This window comes from Homarus americanus, unplaced genomic scaffold (genome assembly GCF_018991925.1).
Source record: "Homarus americanus isolate GMGI-L3 unplaced genomic scaffold, GMGI_Hamer_2.0 scaffold25483, whole genome shotgun sequence".
Classification (NCBI taxonomy): domain Eukaryota; kingdom Metazoa; phylum Arthropoda; class Malacostraca; order Decapoda; family Nephropidae; genus Homarus; species Homarus americanus.
The window spans coordinates 691,519-715,766 of NW_024726235.1; the positions used below are offsets into that span (position 1 = coordinate 691,519).

The 24,248-nt window shown below is 41.5% G+C and overlaps 2 protein-coding genes across 2 annotated transcripts; one reads left to right on the top strand and one right to left on the bottom strand.

The window, feature by feature from the left end:
- Nucleotides 1-1,789: 1,789 nt before the first annotated feature.
- On the top strand, nt 1,790-12,955 carry LOC121865395 (gamma-butyrobetaine dioxygenase-like). Its single transcript, XM_042364745.1, has 9 exons — nt 1,790-1,920; nt 6,893-6,992; nt 7,213-7,409; nt 7,710-7,841; nt 8,388-8,581; nt 9,180-9,285; nt 9,490-9,689; nt 10,126-10,286; nt 10,748-12,955. The coding sequence occupies exons 1-9, from the start codon at nt 1,831-1,833 to the stop codon at nt 10,912-10,914; spliced, it is 1,347 nt and encodes a 448-aa protein (XP_042220679.1). The 5' UTR covers nt 1,790-1,830; the 3' UTR covers nt 10,915-12,955.
- A 1,092-nt stretch (nt 12,956-14,047) lies between these two features.
- On the bottom strand, nt 14,048-24,169 carry LOC121865399 (glycine-rich cell wall structural protein-like). The gene is made up of 4 exons (XM_042364752.1): nt 21,105-24,169; nt 15,113-16,621; nt 14,298-14,464; nt 14,048-14,120 (listed from the first exon to the last, which is right to left on the bottom strand). The coding sequence occupies exons 1-3, from the start codon at nt 21,135-21,137 to the stop codon at nt 14,339-14,341; spliced, it is 1,668 nt and encodes a 555-aa protein (XP_042220686.1). The 5' UTR covers nt 21,138-24,169; the 3' UTR covers nt 14,048-14,120; nt 14,298-14,338.
- Nucleotides 24,170-24,248: the final 79 nt, after the last annotated feature.

A 24,248-nucleotide genomic window follows, 5' to 3' on the forward strand; every position in this document is an offset into this window, starting at 1 on the left:
CCGTCCCTTTATGGCCTATCTAGGTCCCCCCCTCTATCTTAATTTTACGTGTCCGCTAGATGGCTTCTCACATCCTCAGCGGGGTTGGAAATTTTCGAAGATGTTAATGTTTGTTCATCAAAATACTAAAATGGTAAAGAACTACGGTAAGTTACGGTAAATCTCACGGTGGAAGTTGTGTATAAGAGATACCTGAAGATAGTGATTACTGTGATGGTGGCTCTCTCTCTCTCTCTCTCCTGTTCGTCCGTCTGCCCCTCAACTCACCTCCTCTTCCTCTCGTAACTCACCTCCTCTTCCTCTCGTCAGTGTACAGTTTCCAGGAGTGAGCGAGTACAAGGTATATATCAGTGCCAATGATCGTGAGTATATTTGTATATCCTCTAAGTCACACAGGGTAGGAGGATATGTCCACAGGGCGGCCTGCTCCCCTCCTGTCTGCCCACCAATATTGGCTCCTGATCGACTACGGTGGTCAGTCATACTAGGGCTGATCAGCGTGAACGGCTAGTGAGTCAAATGATGAAATGATAAATAACAAAAATAAATTCATAAATACCTAACAAAATAAATAAATAAATAAAACAGCATCGTCCTTTAGTTACTCTTTGCCGTTGTTGATAGTTTCTCAACATAGAAAACGTATGAAGGGTAACTGCACTAATATAACATTACCAGCACTCCCACATTTCAGCCTCACCAGTGTAACAGAGAAGGCTATAAATGTATTGGGTAATGACAATCCGTAAGTAGATTACCTCTTGAACTAAGTTACACAAGCTACCTAAGAATAAAACAGCTCTTAATATACAATTAACTGACTCCTGTTAAAATGAACGAACAAAAAATGTAACGTAAAGTACCTTCTTATAATTGGACAGCTTTCTAGAGAGAGAGAGAGCACGTGGTTCCGAGGTCCTCCCTCCATTTTTAATCACATTAAACAATACAATACCGTCTCTGGCTCACACAACATCCATCAGGAATATCCGACCACCAGAAAATGGCCGTAAAGCGGTAATTATGACAATGACTGAAGACCAACTGCATGTCAAGGTTCTAAGCTCTTGTTCCGCTAAAATGATCTTAACGTTAATAAAATTTATGTTATTAGTTATGATTTATCAACTGAAAAATCTATTTACTTCAATTAATAAGTGCAATAACATATTTATTAAACCTTAAAAGGTTAATTACTTGATCACACAAATTTATTAACATTCTTTGCATTCTATTACTAATTACTTTCTTCTGAAATTATAAATATTTCGTCAATACGGCAACAGACAGTTTGTAAAGAAAGAATATGATCTTGTCTAGTTATGGACGTGAACTAAAACTATAAAACACATTTTACTCATTATTTTAACTTGATTAGTGTATCAGTTTACATTTTAATCAACAGTGTGAAAATTATCACAATCACTGACTTGTATGGGTTATACAGAGCAACGTGGATACATTACAATGGTAATCAGACAATTCACTGCTGTCAGGCAGTTGATTTCGGTGTTCAGTTTTCACATGCCTTAAACGAGGAGCAGACGGACACCACCAAAACCACGTGGGTAGTGAAAAAATGAAGCATGCAAAGCTTAAAAACCCGACACCCATGCACCATATAACCTCTATCCTAACAAACTTTATAAAAATATAATCTACATCCACCTAAAGTTTAGGTGGATGTAGATTATATCTATAGTTTAGGTCCTGAACTATAGATTAGATTAGTTTTTTCTTATGCGGCAACTGTACACGTAACGCCAGCGACAGACTACGGGGAAGCTGGTGAGTGAGGGGGGAATCAGTCGTTGCTTGGCTATCTTGACGATGTTACCTTCTGGAATGCTGCTCCGTGTTGCCCTGAGGACCTCACCTGCTGTCCTCCTCCCACAGACCTCTGCTTCTACATTCATTAAGGTATCAAGTAATGGTTTTCTCATGCTTAAGCTCTTGTCACATTAAACCACAGTGGCCAATTGTAATATTTTGGAGGGTGAAGTGGTCAGTTTTTGTAGGACCTGCCAGACTTGAGCTGATCATATTCCATCTGGTTTTTCACAGCATTAATCTATACTGTACAAAGGCTAGTGGAGGAAACTGCCAACTATCCAGCCTTTCCAGTGTAACTATGTGTGACTTTGCTATCGATTTATTTTGGCTTGTTGGCATTCATTATTCCTTTCAGTCTAGCATTATTCTTCCAAACGAAATTGTGACTGCAGTCTTCAGCCACTTGTCAACAACTACTGTGTGGCCGTATTCTTAAAACAAGGGGAAGATCTGAGCAGCCTTACGTCTTCCACAACAAACTGTAACTCATACTTCAAGGTAACACAAAGTAATGAGAGCCAAAAAGTAGGCTTTATATTACTTGAAGACTGACAAGTACTGGAATGGCAACGAGGCGCGGCTACCTTCAGCAGGATCAACCCATGACGTATTATAATACTAATCCAGTCACATTAAGGCCTACAAAATAAGTTCTAATGAAAGTACATTATCTACGGCAGAAGGAAATTAAAAACTATATCCCATTCGCCAGCTTTAAGTAGAGTCAAGTTACGTGACGTGTGTTGTTCAGCATACGAAATAAAATTACAAAGATGCATCCTGGTGGGGACGTGGAAGAGGGAGGAAGATCCTGGGAAACACTAGAGGGAGGGAAGATTTGGGAACGACCTGGTTTAATATATTTTTCAAGTTGTCTAGTTCTGTATTACGGAGTAGTTACTAGAGTATTACTGTAACACTAGGTCATTGTGTGTGTTTGTGTGTAACAACACCCTCAAGGGATTAGCCTTGTCATCTTCTGAATGCTTTCTAGGGATTCGATATCAATTCTATAGTACGGTGACCAAAACTGAACCGCATAATTCAAGTGAGGTCTGTCTCAGATACAGGACATCTGCTATAGTATTAGGATAACCTCGTTAGTCTTGTAACTAACACACCGTTGTATGAACCTAAGTAAATTGCCAGCCTTGTTTCGAGCAAATACACACTTATCTTGGTTTAAGGTTCCTACTTATCATTACCCCTAAATCTGTCTCACAGTCAGATTCCTCTATCAGGGGTTATTAACCTTTTCCACCCGATTTCCCCCCTTTCCATCTTTCGCTATGGACAGTTCCTCCTCCCAATTCGAATAAAAGAAACAGAAAATTACTAGTTTTTGTTCACGATATATTTATATAACTTATAACGGGGTGGACTCATTGATGAACAGAAAAATAATTATTCTTAAGTAATGATAAGCAATGCTAGAAACAGGGCTAACAAAGTACTTGGTTTCATATAAAGGCGTGTTAGTTACAAGACTAGGGAGGTCATCCTAAAACTATATCTTGCGCTTGTGAGACCTCACTTGAATTACGCATTTCAGTTCTGGTCACCGTACTACAGAATGGATATAGAATCCCTAGAAAGCATACAGAGGAGGATGACAAGACTAATCCCGGGCATTAGGAACCTTCACTACAGAGACAGGTTAAGCAACATGATTTGCACTCCCTCGAGAGACGTAGATTGAGGGGCGATATGATCGAGGTGTATAAATGGAAGTCAGGGCTAAATAAAGGTGATATAACAAAGGTACTCAAACTACCCAACCAGGAGCGAACTCGTAGCAATAGCTATAAATTAGACAAATTTAGATTTGTAAACACTGGTTTGGAACTAGAGTAGTGGACGAGTGGAACAAGATACCAAACATCACCATTAACTCGAATACGCTGGATAACTTCAAACATGGGTTGGATGGATATATGAGCGATAGGAGTTGGGTGTAAATGGGACTGCCCAATATGGGTCAATAGGCCCGCTGCAGTTTCCTCCATTCTTATGATCTTATGCGCTACAAAATATTTATCTGTGTGATAATTGGAACTGTGGCTGATATTCGAGGTGGTTCCTGAAAGGGTATACATCAAGTCTGCCTCTGCATAAACCTGTACGCTTCAGACCAGGGACAAACACCACAGCTTACAGCTCAAGCAGCGTTACAAACTCTCAACTGTTACCAACTCTTATGGGAGATGTTAGGATGCTGACCCATAACACAGAAAATGTACGCATGAAATTCCCCCTTCTCATTTGGTGTTACACAGTATAAAATTTCCCACCACAGTCCCCATGGTCACTCCCAACCACAGTCCCCCTGGTCACTCCCAACCACAGTCCCGCGGGTCACTCCCAACCACTGTCCCCCCCGGGTCACTCCCAACCACAGTCCCCCGGGTCACTCCCAACTCTAGTCCCTCTGGTCACCCCCAACCAGTCCCCCTTGGTCATGGTCACTCATTCACAGCCAAGGTTTCTTAAGAACACAATGTGACGGTCAAAAGGTTACACACCTCCCTCCCTCCCCGTGCAGGACTAAGAAAGGATTTGGGAGGGTAATCATGTGTTTTAATGGTTGTCCAGTTGTCATGTCACACACACTCACAACATACAGTACATATACGAGTATATTTCCGGATCCTTGGGCCGGGTGTCCCTGGCCACCGGCTCCGCCTCCGGAAGTGTTGTCTCCGGCAGGCACACTGTTCCGGCAGGGCTGCTGTCTCAGTCGTCACATCACCGAAACTTTTGGGGGATAAAGGCTGGTCAGCGATTCTCATTGCACTTTCTTGCCCTTCACCCACTTGGTGGTGGTCTTACAGTAGTCACCACAAGGTACAGTCTTATCCTTTTGTGCCAGCAGTCTCAATCTTTATATATAGTGTACGTTTTGTTTGAGTTAACGTTGATTTATATAAACATCAAAGGTTGTAACAAAATCAACAACTGTTAAACTTGTTGGCTGTGTTTTTATCTTTGTAGTGAGGGCGTAGCAGGTCCATTGCACAATCTTCAAGCTAAAGGACATGACGGTGTACCCGGACCTACTGCAGTGGTGCAGTCACGAGGGCTATACAGCTTAATGTATTTTAGATCATGTTCACTTTCCCATTTAGTTAACTTGGGTACCTGTTTACAGCTGGGTGGGCTGAGTAAGTGCTCCAAGTAGTTGAAATTCATTTATTTTTACTCGGTTATACCTGATGCTTGTGTTACATACAGTATCATATACTGTACTACTATGTTCTCCATGTTATGTTGATTACTACCCTCATATATTTATTTTGTTGATGTTTTCCCAGGTAACTTCTCAAGAGAACTACAGCTAAAGTCATGTAATTACTGTATGTAACTTTACAACTGTTACCTGTAGATTATCTGGTTAAAAAAAATTATTTTATGAGGGAAGGGAGGTTCTGGAAGGGATGTGGGGGGAGAAAAAATCCCAAAGGTAATAATATGAGGCGTAGAACTATCTGAACTTGACACAATAAAGATATCCTTATCGCCAGGTAGTAAGCCGCTACCAAACAGGGAGGTACTACCGCCTGGGATGATATTGGAAGCATAATGCGTTGTCTAATGGTAGACCCTGCTGTCACGTAGCATCACGAAAATTTTGACCAAGTCCCAGGTTGCTGATCTGACTTTCTGCCTCATTTACACACAATTGCAGGGTCTCAATTGTTTATCTTACCATTGACAACACAACATACTGTACATATATTGTTTCTCACTCTTGATAAAAAAAAAACATTGTATGTCTTTATGGTCCTTTCTTCTTATTATTTTTATTATTATTATTAAATTTTCGCCCCCCAGGCCCCAATGTAGATCAGTGACCTGTGCTCGGGTGGGCTAATCTCCGTAAAAAAAAAAAACCTGCTGATCGTATGACGCCACTCTCGGAGTTGTTTATTAGAAGATCAGATAACAGTCTGGCAGATAGTGATTATTTGTGGCATGATTATTTTGTCTCCCTGGCAACTACACTTAAGAGTTGGGGGACCCTTGTGACGGCATAATTGTACCAATATGTTTTATAATCCAACTATCCAATGGTTACACGAGCGGGTGTTTCGTGGTCAAGTACAAGTACGACGGCAAGAGTTTCATCAGAGATATGATCTGAAAACGATATCCCCGCACTAACCTACGGCGGCTTTGAACCCCCACAGGATGAGAGGAAGATTGTAAATACCTACTGCTGAGAACTCTACATCAAAATGGGGGTGGGTTTGTCCTTCCCCGAAGAGATCGACAAGCCAGGTTGGCTCTAAAGAGAAGACTCGGCGGTCTGGCCATTTGCCACACGAACCTTTTATTGTTCTTTTTACCAACAAGATTTTAGTTTAATAATACAAAACCTCGGGGATCGTGAACAGAAGCTAACTTCGGTTACCAAGGATGGGGTACCTTGTCCCCAAGGTGAAGGTGAAGCCCGTGATTTAAAAGTTTGTCCTAGGTGGTGCAAAGACCCCAGCCAGGACACCCACCCATCCAACCCAGGGCATCCTTAGAGCTCCATACCCTTACTGCAGCCCAGTACCCTTGTGGTAACTCTTTGGTTAGAACCTCATCAGCAACCAGTTCGGCACGGACAGTCCTGCCAGGTGTCAGCATACACCCGCCAACAGACTATATTGCTGGGTTCTCGAAGCTCACAAGCCCCCCCCTCCCCACAACGCGACAAGGCGGTTATCCCCTCTAACTAATCTCATAAATCTCCCGCGATTATGCTATATACAAATTAGAACCTACATATATCAATGAATTATGAAGTCATCACACTACTCGTTCCTTCCGAGTCTCTGAACTGTACTGTATGTTTAATCTTATCATCTTCTCTCTCTTTAATCCGAGGTCTTCTGGAAGATGGAGGAGACATGCAAACAATCACTGCAACTGTCGGATATTCTAGATCTTCATAGTTTCGTCAACTATCTTTTATTTATACCATTTGTTGTTAATTACTAATCCAAGTGTTCTCTCCTGTTTGGTGCGAGAATATAGTTCTAGAATACCCGTCACTAACTTGTTGCACTTTCAGTATTGTATGAGAGGTGAAGGAGTGAGGGCGTTTGAACGTTGTTTGAGCACCACCGTCCCCCGCCAAGCCCAAGTACCTGACACACAAATTAGGCAACCTGGTGAGTGAATACGATTTAATAACTATTTCAATACCTTTACTGATAAAATTTGGAACTTTCTCGCCTTTCCAACCAACAATGACCTGTCCTCTAAAAATTAACTGCTGCACTCCAGCCTGGTTACGACATTAGGACGCTATGATATTCAGAAACCTCGGATCTCACCTCAGAATCCCAGGACTTCAGAGAACCCAACACCTCAGTTTCTTCTATGTCCCAGGTAATAGCGATGTGACGGAGAAACAGGTGGACGTCAAGACAATCAAGGCAGTGTTCGGGGACGGGACCACTTCCACATACCCGCACGTGTGGCTGAGGGAGAACTGCACCTGCAAGAGCTGCTTCAACAGTGACGCCATCGCTCGGCTCTTCCTCATTGACGACCTCTGCCTGGATATACGACCTAACGATGCGCAGGTAACGGGGGAGATGAGGAGTAGATGTAAGGAAAACACTGAGAAATACGGGGGGAGAGGAGAGATATTGAAGGGGAAGAGAGAAAAGGAAGAAGGATGGGGAGGAAGGAGAGAAGGGGGAGAAGGTAAGGAGAGAAGAGGTGGTGAAGGAGAGGTAGTGAAGATGAAGGACACGGGCGAAAAAAGGTTATCTAATCATACATATTTGTTTTTCTTTTGTTATGTATAAAAACAAAAATTATCTTCATAAAACTGAAAAACTTCCAGCGGACAAAGAGCTTACTATGTGATTATCTGACAGGTGAAGGGAGGAAACCTGCATGTGGAGTGGTCTGATGGGCACCTGAGCACCTACACTGGGAAGTGGCTACACGAGAGGGCGTTCACACCTGAAGCACGGGCCAAGCGTCGCTCTAGGTACATGCTCTCGCGGGTAAGCAACTCTTAGGATGATGGAGGTGACTTTAGTGACTTCGACCTGGATAGTTAAATATTTGTATAGCACGTTATATTATTCCTCTAAATGAAACCAGAGTGGCATAGAAGTTATATCAACTCTTAGAGCATGAAGAACATGATCAAGTCAGGTCAAGGAAGGAAGGAAGGAAGGAGAAGGAACGCAAGCGACCGACCTTTCCTATAAGAGCAAATCGGCCATCTCTCAACAGACCTGTGGCACACGAATCAGACTCTAAAGTCATCTCCCGATTCGCCAACTCTGACTGATCCGAGGGATCGCCGACGACGACATGAAATCTCACGTAACACTGATGTGTTATACACCATTATTTACAGTGACCAATTCATTTTGACTCTGACTAATATTTTTCCAATGAAGAGAGGTATTCTCTCACCTACTGATGAGAAATAAAAACGCGTAAGAAAATCTAAGAATGTGGACCAAGGTGACATAGTGGCATAATCAACGTCTCTCTCAATACACCTACCCTCTCATAACATCCCTCCTTCCCTCTGACAGGTGCGCTGGGGCTCAGGGTTCCAGGTACCTCGGCTCAATTTCCAATCGGCCATGGAGGAGGACCAGGTACTGCTAGACTGGCTAGTACAGCTGGAGAAGTTCGGTGTGGTGCTGGTGGAGGACGCCCCTACTAGGGTTGGCACCATCAATGACTTCATCGACACACTCGGCTTCATCAAGTCAACACATTATGGGTCAGTACTTAACTGCACCGTTGATGCATCGCTTGTGAAAAAATCGCAGCCAAATCCCTGATTCTTACCAATGTCATTTACATTGTTGTTCAAACCATGTATCTGCAATCATCATCATGTTACTAAAAATTAAAGAATAACCATTTTCCTGTCCAAAATGCTGCTGAAACTTTCTAAGAATATTCCATAATACACCACCTTGAATGTTTGTGTCTGACATTACGGTTTGTCATCTTAAATTGACGTTCATATACCAGACGTCAGCGTACAGTAATATCACACAGGATTACCACCTGACGCCCAGTAAGGGTCATCATTTTCCCGCCATGGGGAATGTCACGTCAAAACTGAATACAAAAAATCTTAAGTCTTTTGCCTTACTTACAAGCAATATCTACAAAAACCATGAACATATCTAGAGTTCACCTTGCGGTAATACATGAAATGCCCCCACATAAAGCATATTGATCTTGCTTATCCCCCTGTACAACAAACACTTCCCAGTGCTAAGCAAATTTCTCCCAGTACCTAACAAACATCCCCCAATACACCAAACACCTTTCAGTACCTAACTATCCTCCTCGTAATATTCTGACAGGCAAGACTACGAGATCATAAATCAAATCACCCCCAACAACCTGGCGTATACGGGGTCCAAGTTAGGTCTTCATACCGACATGCCTTACTACGAGTACCCGCCTGGGGTGAGTATAGTCCTGCTTAGTGGGATGCTATACCTGCTTAGTACCTGCCGCTTGAGATTAGACTATGGCTGCTTGATATAACCGCATTAAGTGAAACTATACCCTGCCTAGGTTGAGTCTATACATATCTGTCAACGTGTAACCTGTGATATCCTGTTTTGCCAGAGAGACAAACTTAAAACCATCCAATATCGCCCCCCACAGACAACCTGGCTACACTGTATCCGTCAACACGAGGGCAAAGGAGGAGCCAATGTCCTAAGCGACGGACTGAACGCCACCGAATTAATGAAGGAGATACACCCACAACACTACGCCACCCTTGTAACCACCCCAATCTACTTCCAGGACAAGGGCTTCCAGATCTATGACTTCGACAAGATCACCAAGACGACAACCATAGAGTGAGTCCGTCTTCCTTCCCGTCTCTCTCGCTTCCTCCTCTAAAACTCCATCCCTATGCATTAATCAAGGTCTGCCTATGTCTCTCCAGGTGTCTTCCTATCTGTCCTTCTACACCATTTAATCCCAAGATAGGAGCGTTTAAATCTGTTACACACACACACACAAGCACATTCTCTCCAGCACTTGCCTCGGGCTTTTTATTCATCCATTTCCCTTCCCTTTGTATTTTTTAAGGCCTCTCTTTCACTCTTCCCCTTTCTCCTCATATATGAACTTTTATTTACCTTCCCATTGCCGCACCTGAAAATTCCTCCATTTCCACCTCCCCACTCTTCTGACCTCATTTTTCTGTCTGCACCTAAACATCACCTATTCCCCCATACCCATGACCTCTCCCCTCACATGGCCCTGACCTTACTTTCTCCTACCCCGCAGGCTGGACGAACAAGGGAAGCTCAAGAGGCTGCACACATCGTCACAGTCGAGGGACTCGATCATGGACCTGACCCCTGAGCAGATCCTGGCCTTCTACAGCGCCCTCAAAACCTTCAACAACACCCTCTACGAACACAGCATAGAGATGAAGACCAAACCGGGTCAGTGCTCGTGTCAGCTAGCATTTAAAATTCACTTAGAGGAAAAGGGAAAACGATCTCTTAATTTGGCTATATATTGTGCTGTAATTATATATATTTTTAAATTAATTTCAATATAAAACAGGAAATGCTGTAAAACAATTACGGTATACTGTACATGTTCCCTACCAGTGCCCATTCCCTGGAGAACTGCATCGTGCATCCTCGTGCTCTCTCTAGTGCTAGTGTATACCGGTGTAATATAATACAAAAAAAATAAAACTAATCTGAAATGTCAGATACAATAGATAAGATTACACAATCGAGATCAACAAACATGTAGTAGTTTCGAAGATTCCAATATCAGTTATAAGAAATTAAAAATTGCTTATATTTCTCCAAAAATAAATTAATCAAGGTAAAAAATGGTCTTTATTTATTTATTTTTTATCAGTAACAGCAGCTCTCTTCCCCTCCCACAGGAGACATACTAGTGCTCGACAACTCCCGGGTGATGCACAGCCGGACGGCCTTTGACCCAAGTACTGCCAAGGGCCCCCGACACCTCCACAACGCCTACATCGACTGGGATGAACTCAGGTCTAAGCGGCGCGTTCTTCAAGACAAACTGGGTGTCAGTCTAACCTAAGGTGATCCCCAGTCCACCATAGGCTTAAAAATGTATTCAAAGATAAATCTAAAGCGACTAAATATCGGGAATGTTTTCACTTTGGAAGCTCCCCAATCCACGAGTTTCATGAGTCTATGGAACAGGTCCACAGCTAACTTGTTTATCAACTTTACTAATAAAATTTTGTTTGGTCAGGATAGATTAGATGTTTCTTTGGTTGGTTAGGTCAGGTTCTATTAGGTTCAATATTATTCATTTGCGACGGAAGTGCATAGAATGAAAGTTACTTAGAATGATGAGACATATATCTATTGCATGTATTAACTTTAAAATAGCAGTCACCTTGTAAAAATTTACCCCAATTTGTGCTATGTCTAGGCACGTTTAATCCTGGCCTTGAGAATTTTCCATCTCTGAGGCATTCAGGGATACGTCAAGGGAAGTACCACCACCACCATAACCTTCCCGAGCTTGTAGAGGCCAGCAATAGCTTCCCAACAAACTGGTAAAAACATTGGGGAATGGTACGTGGTGGTCTAGTCTACAGTATTTCTCTGCCCGACACATTCAAGTCAGCCACTACCCACCAGTTATTAACCAATGACCACCTCGCCCACCTTGAATAGAACTAATTTTGGATCTAATGAAAATCAGGAACAACCTAACCTAACCTAACACAGGTGACGGGGTAAACGGCCCTATTATAACTAAAACGTCAAAACCATCCATCCTAATCTATCTTAATCTTGCTTGAATGTTTAATCTTCATGAGATTTATTTTATATGTATGGTGTATAGGAACACTTTATTAATAAAATGATAAAGAACAACAACAATAACTACGCAGTTAAACACTATACTGTATATCAAATTTATAAAAAAAAATTGCGCTCACTGGCAACGCTTCCTGAATAACTTATTTTAAGCGGTGGTTGGGTAATTAGCAGAGTACCTTTCGTCAATCATGTCCAATAGGAATTTGTATCTGTTCTTTACGATATATTCATTGTAGGATGTAGACTAAATTAGCGAATTGGGTGCGGAAGAGCTAATTATTACCTACTATATTATATTTATTGATTTACTATTTCTAGGGAGTATAAATTAAATAAATATGAACACTTACCGTGGCTGGGTGGTAGGGAATCATCATTTCTTAACCAAACGACCAATTCGCTAACTTGTCTTCATAGTTTCGGAGCTGAGGAACGTAATATTTTGTATGCATTGCAACACGGTTTACTTATTACTATTGCAACCCACTGCTGCACTGTAATTTATTGTTCAAATTATAAACAAAGTAAGAAATTAAGTGATTTAAGGATTAAAAGGTACCATTTTACCTCGCCACGTATCATGTAAAGCCACAACAAACGTCCATTAAAATAATTAAAATTTCTTTTTATCGTCAGTCTGCCTCACATATTCCTTTATATTATTTCAATGTATGGTATAGCCTATTCACAACGTCCTTGCAGGGTGCTTGAATCTTAATTATCCACGAAGGTAAAGAACCTGACGCGTCCGTGTGCGTCTCCGTCTTGAGGGTAACTGACGTCTCTTAACTTCTGCTTCGTGGCGGAGGGACATCAGTCAAGGTGGTCATTTGTCTTGCCGCAAACAAAACTAGTTCTGTTAATTTCATATATTTTACGTTGAGTGTATGTATAGTATTTTAGCTGCCGTTCTTATCAATAAATAAATAGTAATGTCGGAGCAAAAACATAAATATTATAAATTCCCGAGTCATCTGCTCTACCTACAGTATTTAGTTTATTGCATGGCATCGAGTGGGGGGCACAGTGAACATACCACTGTTTGAATATGTTTTCGTTCATTATTTTCTCAATATTATCTTACACATTAGAAACATTCCAAGAAATTAGCGTCGTACTCACTTTAATGCTTAAATATTTGTAAATATGTAGAGTGGATGTTGCGCCCCACTCCCATAGCCTTCGTTATAGCATATGGTTACAAAGGTTATTTTAGAAATATAATTAAGGCGTATACATTAATAATGTATGTTGTCTAGCTAATAAAATGTGCATGTGCATGATAAGTATTTTTCTTTGCCTAAAAATGGATGTAATGGAATAGAAACCTTAGACACAAACACCGCCTACCCACACACACCACCCACCCATGCACACACACACACCACCCACCCATGCACACACACACACCATATATAGTAGTAATAAACTGTTGCGGGCTACCATCGCTGCCTCACCTTCTTAGGAGTTTTGATGGCACAGTACCATCCCCCTAGACTCCCCGCCCACCTGGTACGATGTCCTCCATAAACTTCCTGACCTCTCGTATGTCTACGGGAAAGGGTCGCGGAAAGGGGACGTGATTGCTGCCCGTATCATCATTGGGTATGACTTTGCTTGGGAGATTGGTATCCCCGCATCCCCTGAGCAACGCTCTTGTGCATTATGCAGAAGACCCGACAGCCGTTGGGTTATGATTCCTATTAATGTTGTAATTTTGTCAATTTTTATTTGCGTAGTAATTTCCACTATATTATTTACAAGTTGCACAGACAAACATTAAGACCTTACGTCCTTATATAAATAATAATAAATAACATTATTATTCTGCACGGATGAACAATAGGCGCATTACATTACACTGTATAACAAGTGCATTATATTACACTGTATAACACGTGCATTATATTACACTGCATAACACGTGCATTATATTACACTGTATAACACGTGCATTATATTACACTGTATAACACGTGCATTATATTACACTGCATAACACGTGCATTATATTACACTGTATAACACGTGCATTATATTACACTGTATAACACGTGCATTATATTACACTGTATAACACGTGCATTATATTACACTGCATAACACGTGCATTATATTACACTGTATAACACGTGCATTATATTACACTTATAACACGTAAATGCCATAATGTATAGCATTATTACCCAAAAATGCTTAACAAAAATACACAAATGAGATTATAAGATTGATATGTGTGTCAGCCTGGATGACGATCACATTGTATCATGAACACAGATTCTCTCCCTCCTCCCATACGCCCTGCCCTCTGCATCCCCTTCCGCAATTCAGAATGTTGGGGAGGGAGGATGTGGGTCCGAGGGGCCGGGCGGGGTGGGGGGGGGCGGGGGAGTGAGCCGGAGGGAGAAGATGGGCACGAGGACTGGAGCTGCTAAGTCATCGTCGTGCCTGTGAGAGAAACAAGAAATAAATTATTCATATATTCAAACTACTGTTTATATTCCTCTTGTATTAGTAATTCTGGCGGAGGATAAGTAGCCACTGTACTACGCCGCCGCCACCTCAGAGTTGTAACGTTACTACAAAACAGCAACTGCGGCAGGTTCAGTAAACCGGGTAACTCACCAACTTCCCCCGCTGCAGGAGTTCCTTTAGGAGTGACTACATCAGTAGCCACCACACTTCTGCAACACTGTCTTGTAAGCCGTCTTAGTCTTTGTGTGGCTGACGGTAACGACGTTCCAGACGAGCTCTGTCGACGTCACCACCACAGTATTGGGGACGGACACCACCTGGCCAAGAGAAGCACAGTCAGAGACAGAAGGAAGTAAGAGATCGGCTTTATACTAAGATCCGTGTGTTAATTTCTTTCCTTAACTCGTGACATTTGAACGCATTTAACTGGCTCGCTTAACCTACGGCATAAAAGTTATCTGTGGCAGCCAAAATGACAGAGTTTCCAATATAAGTAAATGCGTCCTCACATCCCCTGTTACCAGGATAAATTTTTATGCACTAATTTTTCAGCACCAGGATCCATGACGACCCTCATATGACACTTGAAATTATAAAGGGTGTTAACGCGAGGGTGGGAAATACTGCAACTCAGCCACTGGTTGACAAGAGCGCTGGAGCAATGATAAATGAGAGAAACATCTGCGCAGCCAGCAAACTGAGAAAAAACCAGATTGGTGTAAAAATGTTGAACAAAATCGTATTGATGTTAAACTGGAGGACTTAAGACCCTACTTGAGCTGGGACAGTCAAATATTTTATCAAGGAGGTGACTGAACTGTGATAGTCGAGTCTTTCTTAAGATGGGGTAACTCAGTCAACTACGAACAGATTAAGGCTGTGTTGGAGTGGGGAGGGCAGTGTGGGGTTACATCATATTTATTGTTTATATCCTTACTGAGAGGTGAGTGAGGGAGGTTACTCACGGTGCTGGTGAGGGCCTGGTAGCTGCTAGTTACGGTGTCGGTGTGATACTCTACAGTGGTGGACGTCTGCGTGGCGATGAGTGTATTGGTGACAGTCTCTTGCTCCTGCTTGGTGACTGTGCGTACTACAGTGGCCAACTCGGTACTGGTAAATGTCCTGGTGACCGTCTTAATGTCATGCAACACGTTGGTTTCGGTGAGGACCCGCGTCTCCGTCACCAATTTACCCCGCGTCACAGTACTAGTGGAGTATACGACCTTGGTGCTCGCGCAGTAGCCGGTCTCTCGAGGCTGAACAAATGTGGTGAGGGCCGTGGCGGTCACTAGAAGAGTTTTGTCGAGGGGCACAGTACTGATGATAAAAGTAGGCAGAGGATGAGGCACCGTCACGTACTCGGTGGTAAACTGTGTCTGTGTGACCTCCGTGACCACCGGCTGTGTCACCACTGGGCACACAGCTGCACCACCACCACCCACGCTACCGTCGATGCCACCACTTACGTTAATTGAACCATCGATACTAGTCACAACTCCATTTCCTGCATTAACGCCAAACCCACTGTCTGTACTTCCGGTGATGATGCCGGGTTGCCCTCCACTTCCGGTGATGATGCCGGGCTGACCTCCACTTCCGGTGATAATGCTGGGTTGGCCTCCACTTCCGGTGATACTGCCGGGCTGACCTCCACTTCCGGTGATGATGCCGGGCTGACCTCCACTTCCGGTAATAGTGCCGGGCTGGCCTCCACTTCCGGTAATAGTGCCGGGCAGGCCTCCACTTCCGGTAATAGTACCGGGCTGGCCTCCACTTCCAGTTATAGTGCCGGGCTGGCCTCCACTCCCGGAGCTTGTGATGAATACTCCACTTCCACCGTTAGTTGTACCGGTTCCACTACTTCCACTACTGGTGCCGATGATAATTCCACTGCCCGCTCCTGAAATGACACCGAATCCACCACTGCCAGCTCCGGTACTGACACCGAATCCACCACTGCCAGCGCCGGTACTGACACCGAATCCACCACTGCCAGCGCCGGTACTGACACCGAATCCACCACTGCCAGCGCCGGTACTGACACCGAATCCACCACTGCCAGTTCCTGAACTGACACTGAATCCACCACTGCCAGCGCCGGTACTGACACCGAATCCACCACTGCCAGTTCCTGAACTGACACTGAATCCACCACTGCCAGCTCCGGTACTGACACCGAATCCACCACTGCCAGCAACTGAACTGACACCGAATCCACCACTGCCAGCTCCTGAATTGACGCCGAATCCACCACTGACGCTTCCACTCCCAGTGCTGACACCACCTCCACCAGTGTATCCAGTGGAACCTGTACCAGCCAAGTAGAACCTGTTGTAGCCGCTGCTGGGTTTTCTGTAGGCGCCCCTGGTGTAGGCGCCTACTCCGCTGCTCTTCTTAGCAAAGAGGTCCAGGAGGGCCCAGGACGGCACCACTCCCAGGGTCGCCACCGTCACCAGTAACACCTGTGCGCGCATCTGCAATTGTTCACAATACACGTCATGCCCTGACTGTCTGTGTCATACATAGACACACTCAAACACACGCGCACGCACACACAAACATTCACCTAATCTTACCTACACAATTTGATTTTTTCATTGCTTCGCACACATACATATATTTTCACAATATTACACAAAATTATTCATTTGAATATCCCTGTGGAGGGGTGTGGTGTTTTACTGGAGCTTAATTGCCCCTTCTTAATAACTGCATTAATTAATTCCTTGTGTGATTAATTATACTACTACCGCTTACCCTTTACAGATGGCCAATGATGCAGACGAGTTTATCGTGTTAGAAACAAAACTCTCGTACTTACATATGAGGGCAGAGATTAATTGTACAGTAAGTTAGTAAAGATTTAAAACTGCCCAACTGTATTGATACCTAATAATATACGTGAGGGAGGGAAGAGGTATGAAGGTTGAGTGTATCATGTCTACTGCTGGATCAAATTCACTGTTGTGTTAATTGTTCATCTACACTTGCAGTAATTATAATGGAACCTTAGTATTGTAAAAGACTAGTAAACTATACGGAGTTATTCATTCAACGCTTTTCATGAACGTATTAATCGGCGTTTACACTTTGTTACCTACAGTGTATGTCAATGCCATTAAATCAGTCAACTATACATCGTTACAATAAACATATCCCCTCGTTGACAAAGACTCACTAGGGTAAACTAATATTCACAAAACTGTAGAACCACTGAGAGCAACTGCCGCCAAGCTGTCGCGACTGGCAGCTCGCACGTCTACTCACCTTGACCTCTGAAGATGTAACTGTGACTAGTATGACCCCAGCTTTGCTTATATAGGCAGTTTTCAGGAATCTGTGGTTTAATAACGGAATTTCCGGGGTAACCGAATATATTTAATAATTTATTTCTCACTTGTAAATCAATGTTGCTGTGTTCATCTGGGGAGTTGTGTCTACGGTCTATGCTTCGTTATGTGAAACGTGGAGTTATTAAGTCGGAAACACTTAATAAAGACGCTTGTATATAAGCATAAACTGTTAGGTGGTATGAATGTTACAGAATCTTTGTTTTTCACCAACCCAAGAGCCAATCAGCGAGAGGTGAAAGGATCCTACACTGGCTGAGCCAATCACAACGCACCGACCTGGATCTCGCCAGGCCTGACATGACCTGAAGACAAGATAACCTCAGTCCTGTGGTAAACAAAGTAAGGAGGGTGATGCGGGGAAACTACTTCCTTGTGTGTTGTAACGGGAGAGTTAGGCGGCCTCTCCTTCCCTGTCCTATCTGTCATTTTCTCTCATCTCTCTCTCCCTTTAATCATTCGAACAGTAAAACTTTCTTGGCCTGCTGAATAACTGTAATTGAATGTCAACAAAAGCACAAAGTCAGTAAAAGCCTGGAAAAGTTTGTCTTCTGGCAGATTATGTTAACATTAACAAAGTGGTAACATACGATCTACCACGTCAACGAATGCAATTTTCTTCATTAATACTTTAATAAATTAATATAGCTCTACAGAGAAAGGTTGTTCATTTAATTTCAAAGGAACTCATTCAGGTTATTTTGTTATGACCTAGCAGTACAGTATTTAAAAGACTAACAACCTTAAATTTACTTAATCTGTAAAATAAACATTGTAATCACAGGCGTTGGCACTTTATTTTATTCTGAGTCTAATCTTTCTGTGTCCGGTGGTGTCAGCTCTTTGAGCCTTTAACATAGAAGAACATTTAATTCTACCCTGTTCACTCCGTCCGTATGTAATGTTGTTCTTGTTCATTTGTTGGACACATGAGAAAAGTTTCGCGGATCGATATGAAATTAAGTATGTAATTTCTTACGAAGTTAATTTTGGACGAAATCAGTAATCACTATTTTCTACCTTTAAATACCACAGACTTGACGTGAGTTTAATGTGAAAATCTAACACGGGTAAACAACTTCAGTAACTCTTGTTAATTCCAAATGTGTTTATTTTTTTATGGGATAAATTGTCGCTGTTTTAATATGTTGATGAAAAATCGGAATGTAATTTGTATCTTTATAAATAGTTAATACTGTTGTGCAAGTGATAGTGGTCCAGTGGGGGAGTTGTGTAGGTGGTAGTGGTCCAGTGAGGGAGTTGTGTAGGTGGTAATGGTCCAGTGAGGGAGTTGTGTAGGTGGTAGTTGTCCAGTGAGGGAGTTGTGTAGGTGGTAGTGGTCCAGTGAGGGAGTTGTGTAGGTGGTAGTGGTCCAGTGAGGGAGTTGTGTAGGTGGTAGTGGTCCAGTGAGGGAGTTGTGTAGGTGGTAGTGGTCCAGTGAGGGAGTTGTGTAGGTGATAGTGGTCCAGTGAGGGAGATGTGTAGGTGGTAGTGGCCCAGTGAGGGAGTTGTGTAGGTGGTAGTGGTCCAGTTGTGTGTGGTAGTGGTCCAGTGAGGGAGTTGTATAGGTGGTAGTGGTCCAGTGAGGGAGTTGTGTAGGTGGTAGTGGTCCAGTGGGGAGTTGTGTAGGTGGTAGTGGTCCAGTGAGGGAGTTGTGTAGGTGGTAATGGTCCAGTGAGGGAGTTGTATAGGTGATAGTGGTCCAGTGGTCCAGTGAGGGAGTTGTGTAGGTGGTAATGGTCCAGTGGTTCCAGTGAGGGAGTTGTGTAGGTGGTAGTGGTCCAGTGAGGGAGTTGTATAGGTGGTAGTGGTCCAGTGAGGGAGTTGTGTAGGTGGTAGTGGTCCAGTGAGGGAGTTGTATAGGTGGTAGTGGTCCAGTGAGGGAGTTGTGGAGGCAGAAGTCTTCTTTATTGTAACATAATGTAACGTAACATAGCATAACCTAACGTAACCTAACCTTACCTAACCTAACCCTACCTAACTTTAACTTAACCTTACACAACAATGTAATGCCATCACCTCAATTCCAGCCTAACTGTGCTGGACACTTCCTGGTGGGTCACGGGTCAGGTCACAAGCGCTTCAGGGGTTGGGTGAGGACAAGGGGGGAAAGGGAGGGAAGGATAGGGTAGGGAGGGAGGTAGTGGGAGATCATAGGTGAAAGGAGGAAGGTATAACGTGGAATGTAATGTAAAGATGAAGGCAGAGGAGGTATGGAGGACGAAAATGGGAAGGCACAGGTGTTAGCAGGAGGTAGGATACAGGCAGAAGTAGGAGGAAGAATGAGATGCAAGTGAGGGGAGGTTGAGGTAAGACATAGGGAGAAGGATGGGAATGAAGAGGGTAATGCAAATCTCCTCTACTTTCACCTCCACAGAAGGGTGGGCATTGGGCAATCTTGTTTACCCCAAAACCAGGTCCATGAGGCTTAAGTCATTTGAGTTAAATATACAGTTAATCTCGAGGTATTTCTTTTCAGATAAATTAGTTTTAATATTCAGTTTGGCTTAGTGCGGTGTTGAACTAGTTTTCATCTCCATATATGTATATTATTTGAGTAATTTTAATGTTTAATACTTTTCTAAGACCATATCAAACTTGAGTGAAATTAAGGGTAATTACACTGATATGTTAGATCTACAAAAAAACATTTTCATATCTCTAAACATCGCTCAAGTCAGTCAGTCACACAGTACCTGTGTCTGAAGGAAGCATAAAATTCACTGAATACAATGCAATACTGTATGCTAATGAGTAACTTTACTGTATTTCCAAATCATTGGCCATTTTGTAATTATATACTCGTGATTTTCTTCTAAAATAAGTGTAAAGATAATAAGATAGTAAATAACTATTAAGATTTTTTTGTACAGCATTTTATTTTGTAGGACAACATGGATAACACTAGTGTACGGACCCATTTTGATTCAGTCGCAGTTATATCAGCCATCTTGGACTTTTCAGGTAAAATAAACAGCTCAGACTAATCTTCTTGTCAAAATAATTCAAGTGATTCTACGTTGATAAAAAATAAATCTACAAGTATTAAACTACAGCCACTTAATTCTGAGTTCAGTGGCTGCACCCATCTGTTACCTGGTTATGCACTGACTGATCCTATTAACTGTTAACTCCAGTAGGAAGCAACATTATTTTAGAGAAAACAACAAATTTGCATTATTCCTGCATATCCTACTGTAATGTTGAAATTTAGATTCATCAGTTGTGTTGGATGAGAAAGATGTTAACATTAAGATCCACAACAGGTGTATTTTCTCACTCTATTTTTATATTTGAAATTAACGTCCTCACAACATATACAGTACAGTACTTTATACTCATTTTCAATTAATTTACAGTATAAATTTTATTCATCTGCTAAGGAATAATTTTATATTTTCATGTTTTTAAAGGTACAGTATCCCTATATTTACGATGGGGTTACGTTCCTGAAAAACCCATCACAGGTCAAATATCATAAATTGGGATCAGTATAGCATGGTGTTCAATGGGATACGTTCCCAGCCAGTACAACACCCACATGTATCACCGAAAATAAAATTCCTACACTAATACTACACCTACAACACAATTAAATAACACTCACCACATCAATAAGAACAAGCCTGGTCATCATCATGTGTTGAAGGTGGAGTGGAGATGTCCCTCAGACTCCCACACAGTTTCACAAATGTCAAACTGGTCTTCCTCCTTTCCTATGTTGTCTCCAGTGGCTGAATGGGCATTTAAATTGTTAATTCTAACTGGTGCTCCTCAAGATGCTCTTCTCTTGATGAAATTCATATCACTGTATCTCTCACATGACACACCCTAGTGAGATTCAGAATGGGTTGCTCTTCCAGCCACCACATGACTGAAACATGCACCACACTTTATTCAGGGATGACAAAGAAATGACTTTCCAAGCTGTGCATGGTGACTTTGGGAATGTTGTAATCCTTTCAGAAATCATGCACAGTCATCACTTTCTCTTCCTTCACAGTTGACATCATCTGCCTCAGCAACTGTTATGGGTTGTACAACTAAAATTAGGTGATACCATGGTCAAGAGGTTTGAGAACTGATATAGTATTGATAGGCAGGAACCCAACTTGATGTACTGAGTGATCAGAAAGTTGCAGAGCACTGAATAAATATATATAAATATATATATAATATTTTTGTTTGTTTCAGATTACTGTATTAAAGTAGAACATATCATGCATGTTCAAAATGGCTAGCATTAATATAATTTCATGCCTGTAAGCAGTATAGCATGTTGAACACTCATCCCAATTCTTCCTCTGTGGTGTTGTGGTGTTACTCAGGGGCAAATAAATAGGTTTCTGCAACTTTTTGACCACCCAAGGATGAATTAACCCCTTCAATACGGGATACTACATTTACCTGTAATATTTTATGCAGCTAACTCCAAATGATTTTATTCAGCAAAGCCCCGTACAAAATGGGTTAAGAATGACCTGGTCTCAAAGTGGTGCACCCAACCATAAGTCCCTTTCCCTACTTGTGTTGACACTCTTGTAAAATGATAAAGTGAAGATAAACAAATAACCAAGGTCAAAGATAAAAACTGAACATATATCTGTACCTAAACAGCCTAGGACTGTACTGTATAAACAATATGGCCAATCTTTACTCTACTTCATCAGTACATTGTAAATTTGTAATTTATTTATCTAAACTAACATTACATAGCATGACATTATGGAGTCAATAACATATCTAAATTATAGTAAATATCAAGAAAATGTGCCAGTTGGCTTATAATCAGTGTAATAGTATCTGCTATCTGGGAAGCCCCATGTACAATATGTTTGTTCATTGGTGTTTTTATCATTCTTTCTTGCAAGTCATGGCCAGATCTCAGCACCCTTGATATCTAGCAGTCAATTTGAATCATGAGTGTGCAACATAGTTCTTATTTATTAACTTGAATTTCCAGTGTATAGTAATACAGTACTGAGTAAATAATGCAGGTATAAGATATTGTTGAACTGATAAGCTATAGGCCCCCTCTAAGCCTGAACCCCTGGCTCCCCGTCTCCTTGCAGTGTGGCAGTATAATCTTGACCTGCTAATCTCCAGACATCAGTGTTGACTAGAAATAACTGGCACAGAAGGACTTATTGATGGCAATTCTTCATTTTATAAATCTTCGTTTGCATGTTTTTGCATTATTTATGGATAGGGAATCACTTACAAAATACAATAAAACAGTAGCATACAAGCATAATATACAATACAATACTGTACTCTAATAATAACAATCACAACATTTTTTACATACAGTATATATTGTATTGTATTGTTTTTGTTATAATATGCAGCCTATAAATATTGACATAGGTTAGGGCTCAGTGTGTCTCAATCTGGCCCTGTACCCAAAGGACAAATTATTTGGAAACAATTTAAAAGATGAAAGACGTAAAACTTACAAATTTAACTCAGTGTTAAGAAACCCTACACAAAGTAATCTTCCCTTGTGCTTAACATGATCCCTTCTAATGGGGCTGGAGACCAAAAGATGTCATTCACAAATCCAATTAAAAAACATTGAAAGCATATAAACTCTTATGCTTTCAATGTTTGGCCCTTATTACACCAGCCAGCACTGGATATAGATAGTGTGTATTGCTGCTTTTATAATGACACAAATTTAGGTATCCAAACAAGTCTTATGTAGGTATCATAATAATCTTTTATACTTGCTATGTCAGTAAAGTATAATCAATGTTGTAGTTACAAGTACAGTATATAAAAGATACTCTAGTTCCATTGAGAATGTAAGAACACCTTTCAAAACAAAGATGAAAAGCAGTTCTGATGTTATCAATGTTGTCTAAGTAATATTTTGAACAGGTCTGTATTCTAGTTGTTATTGACCTTATACATCTCTTGCATATTTTGTATTTTCACTTACTGTATTTGTTTGCACCCTTGTGAGTCATCAGTTTGCAGCTCTTTTTATTTTCTGAATCTTTTGAACATTAATGATTTTTGACTGCTCTCTTTTGAATATACAGTAGATCAGGTCAGTCAAGCATCTCTTGTTGATATTTTTTCTTTGCTGCTATTCACAATGTCGTTGTGCAGCGAAGGTAATGTATGCAGTATTCATGGATCAGTAGTGATGACATATGCATCATTTTTCAAGATGTCATTTCCTAATGGCTAGAAACAAAGCTGTTGCCTCAGTAACCCACAGTATGAAAAGGCTTAGGAAGTATCTGTTCTTGAGTGTGCAGATTGAAATGTTGAAATCTTGCCAAGACTGGTAGTACAAACAAGATAACTGCCTCGGTCTATGACATTACAGAGGCTTTCATGAGATCACATAGTACATTAGCGTGAGTTCTATCAATATGAATATTTCTCAATAAAGATCGATTCACATATTTTAAAAGTCTCACATTTTGAATCTTTACCAATTTAACCCCATGTTCCCCACAATAAGTTAAGTTCACAAAATTGTGGCTCAATTATTCAAGACAGTTTCATAGCAAAGTGTGGGTGGATGACTAAGTAACAAGAACATAAAAAATGTTAGATATACAAAGAGATAAAACAATGTTTTTGCTACCAGTATTTGTTATAATTTTTTTCAAAATATAAATCAATTACAGTATAGTATTTGAAAAAGATTTACATGGACTATGTTTTTCTTGGTGGGCAAGTGATCATGTAGAACAATTTCTTAAAAACATTATTATTGACTGTAAAAGCTTGGCTA

Excerpts from the sequence above, each read along its gene's own strand:
- LOC121865395 (XM_042364745.1), top strand. The coding sequence starts at position 1,831 with ATGTTACCTTCTGGAATGCTGCTCCGTGTTGCCCTGAGGACCTCACCT. Across the intron at positions 8,582-9,179 it reads ATCAAGTCAACACATTATGG|GCAAGACTACGAGATCATAA; the intron begins GTCAGTACTTAA and ends ATATTCTGACAG. Across the intron at positions 10,287-10,747 it reads AGAGATGAAGACCAAACCGG|GAGACATACTAGTGCTCGAC; the intron begins GTCAGTGCTCGT and ends CCCCTCCCACAG.
- LOC121865399 (XM_042364752.1), bottom strand. The coding sequence starts at position 21,137 with ATGATGATGACCAGGCTTGTTCTTATTGATGTG. Across the intron at positions 16,622-21,104 it reads GGCTTGTTCTTATTGATGTG|ATGCGCGCACAGGTGTTACT; the intron begins GTGAGTGTTATT and ends GAACAATTGCAG. Across the intron at positions 14,465-15,112 it reads ACCAGGCCCTCACCAGCACC|GTGGTGTCCGTCCCCAATAC; the intron begins GTGAGTAACCTC and ends TCTCTTGGCCAG.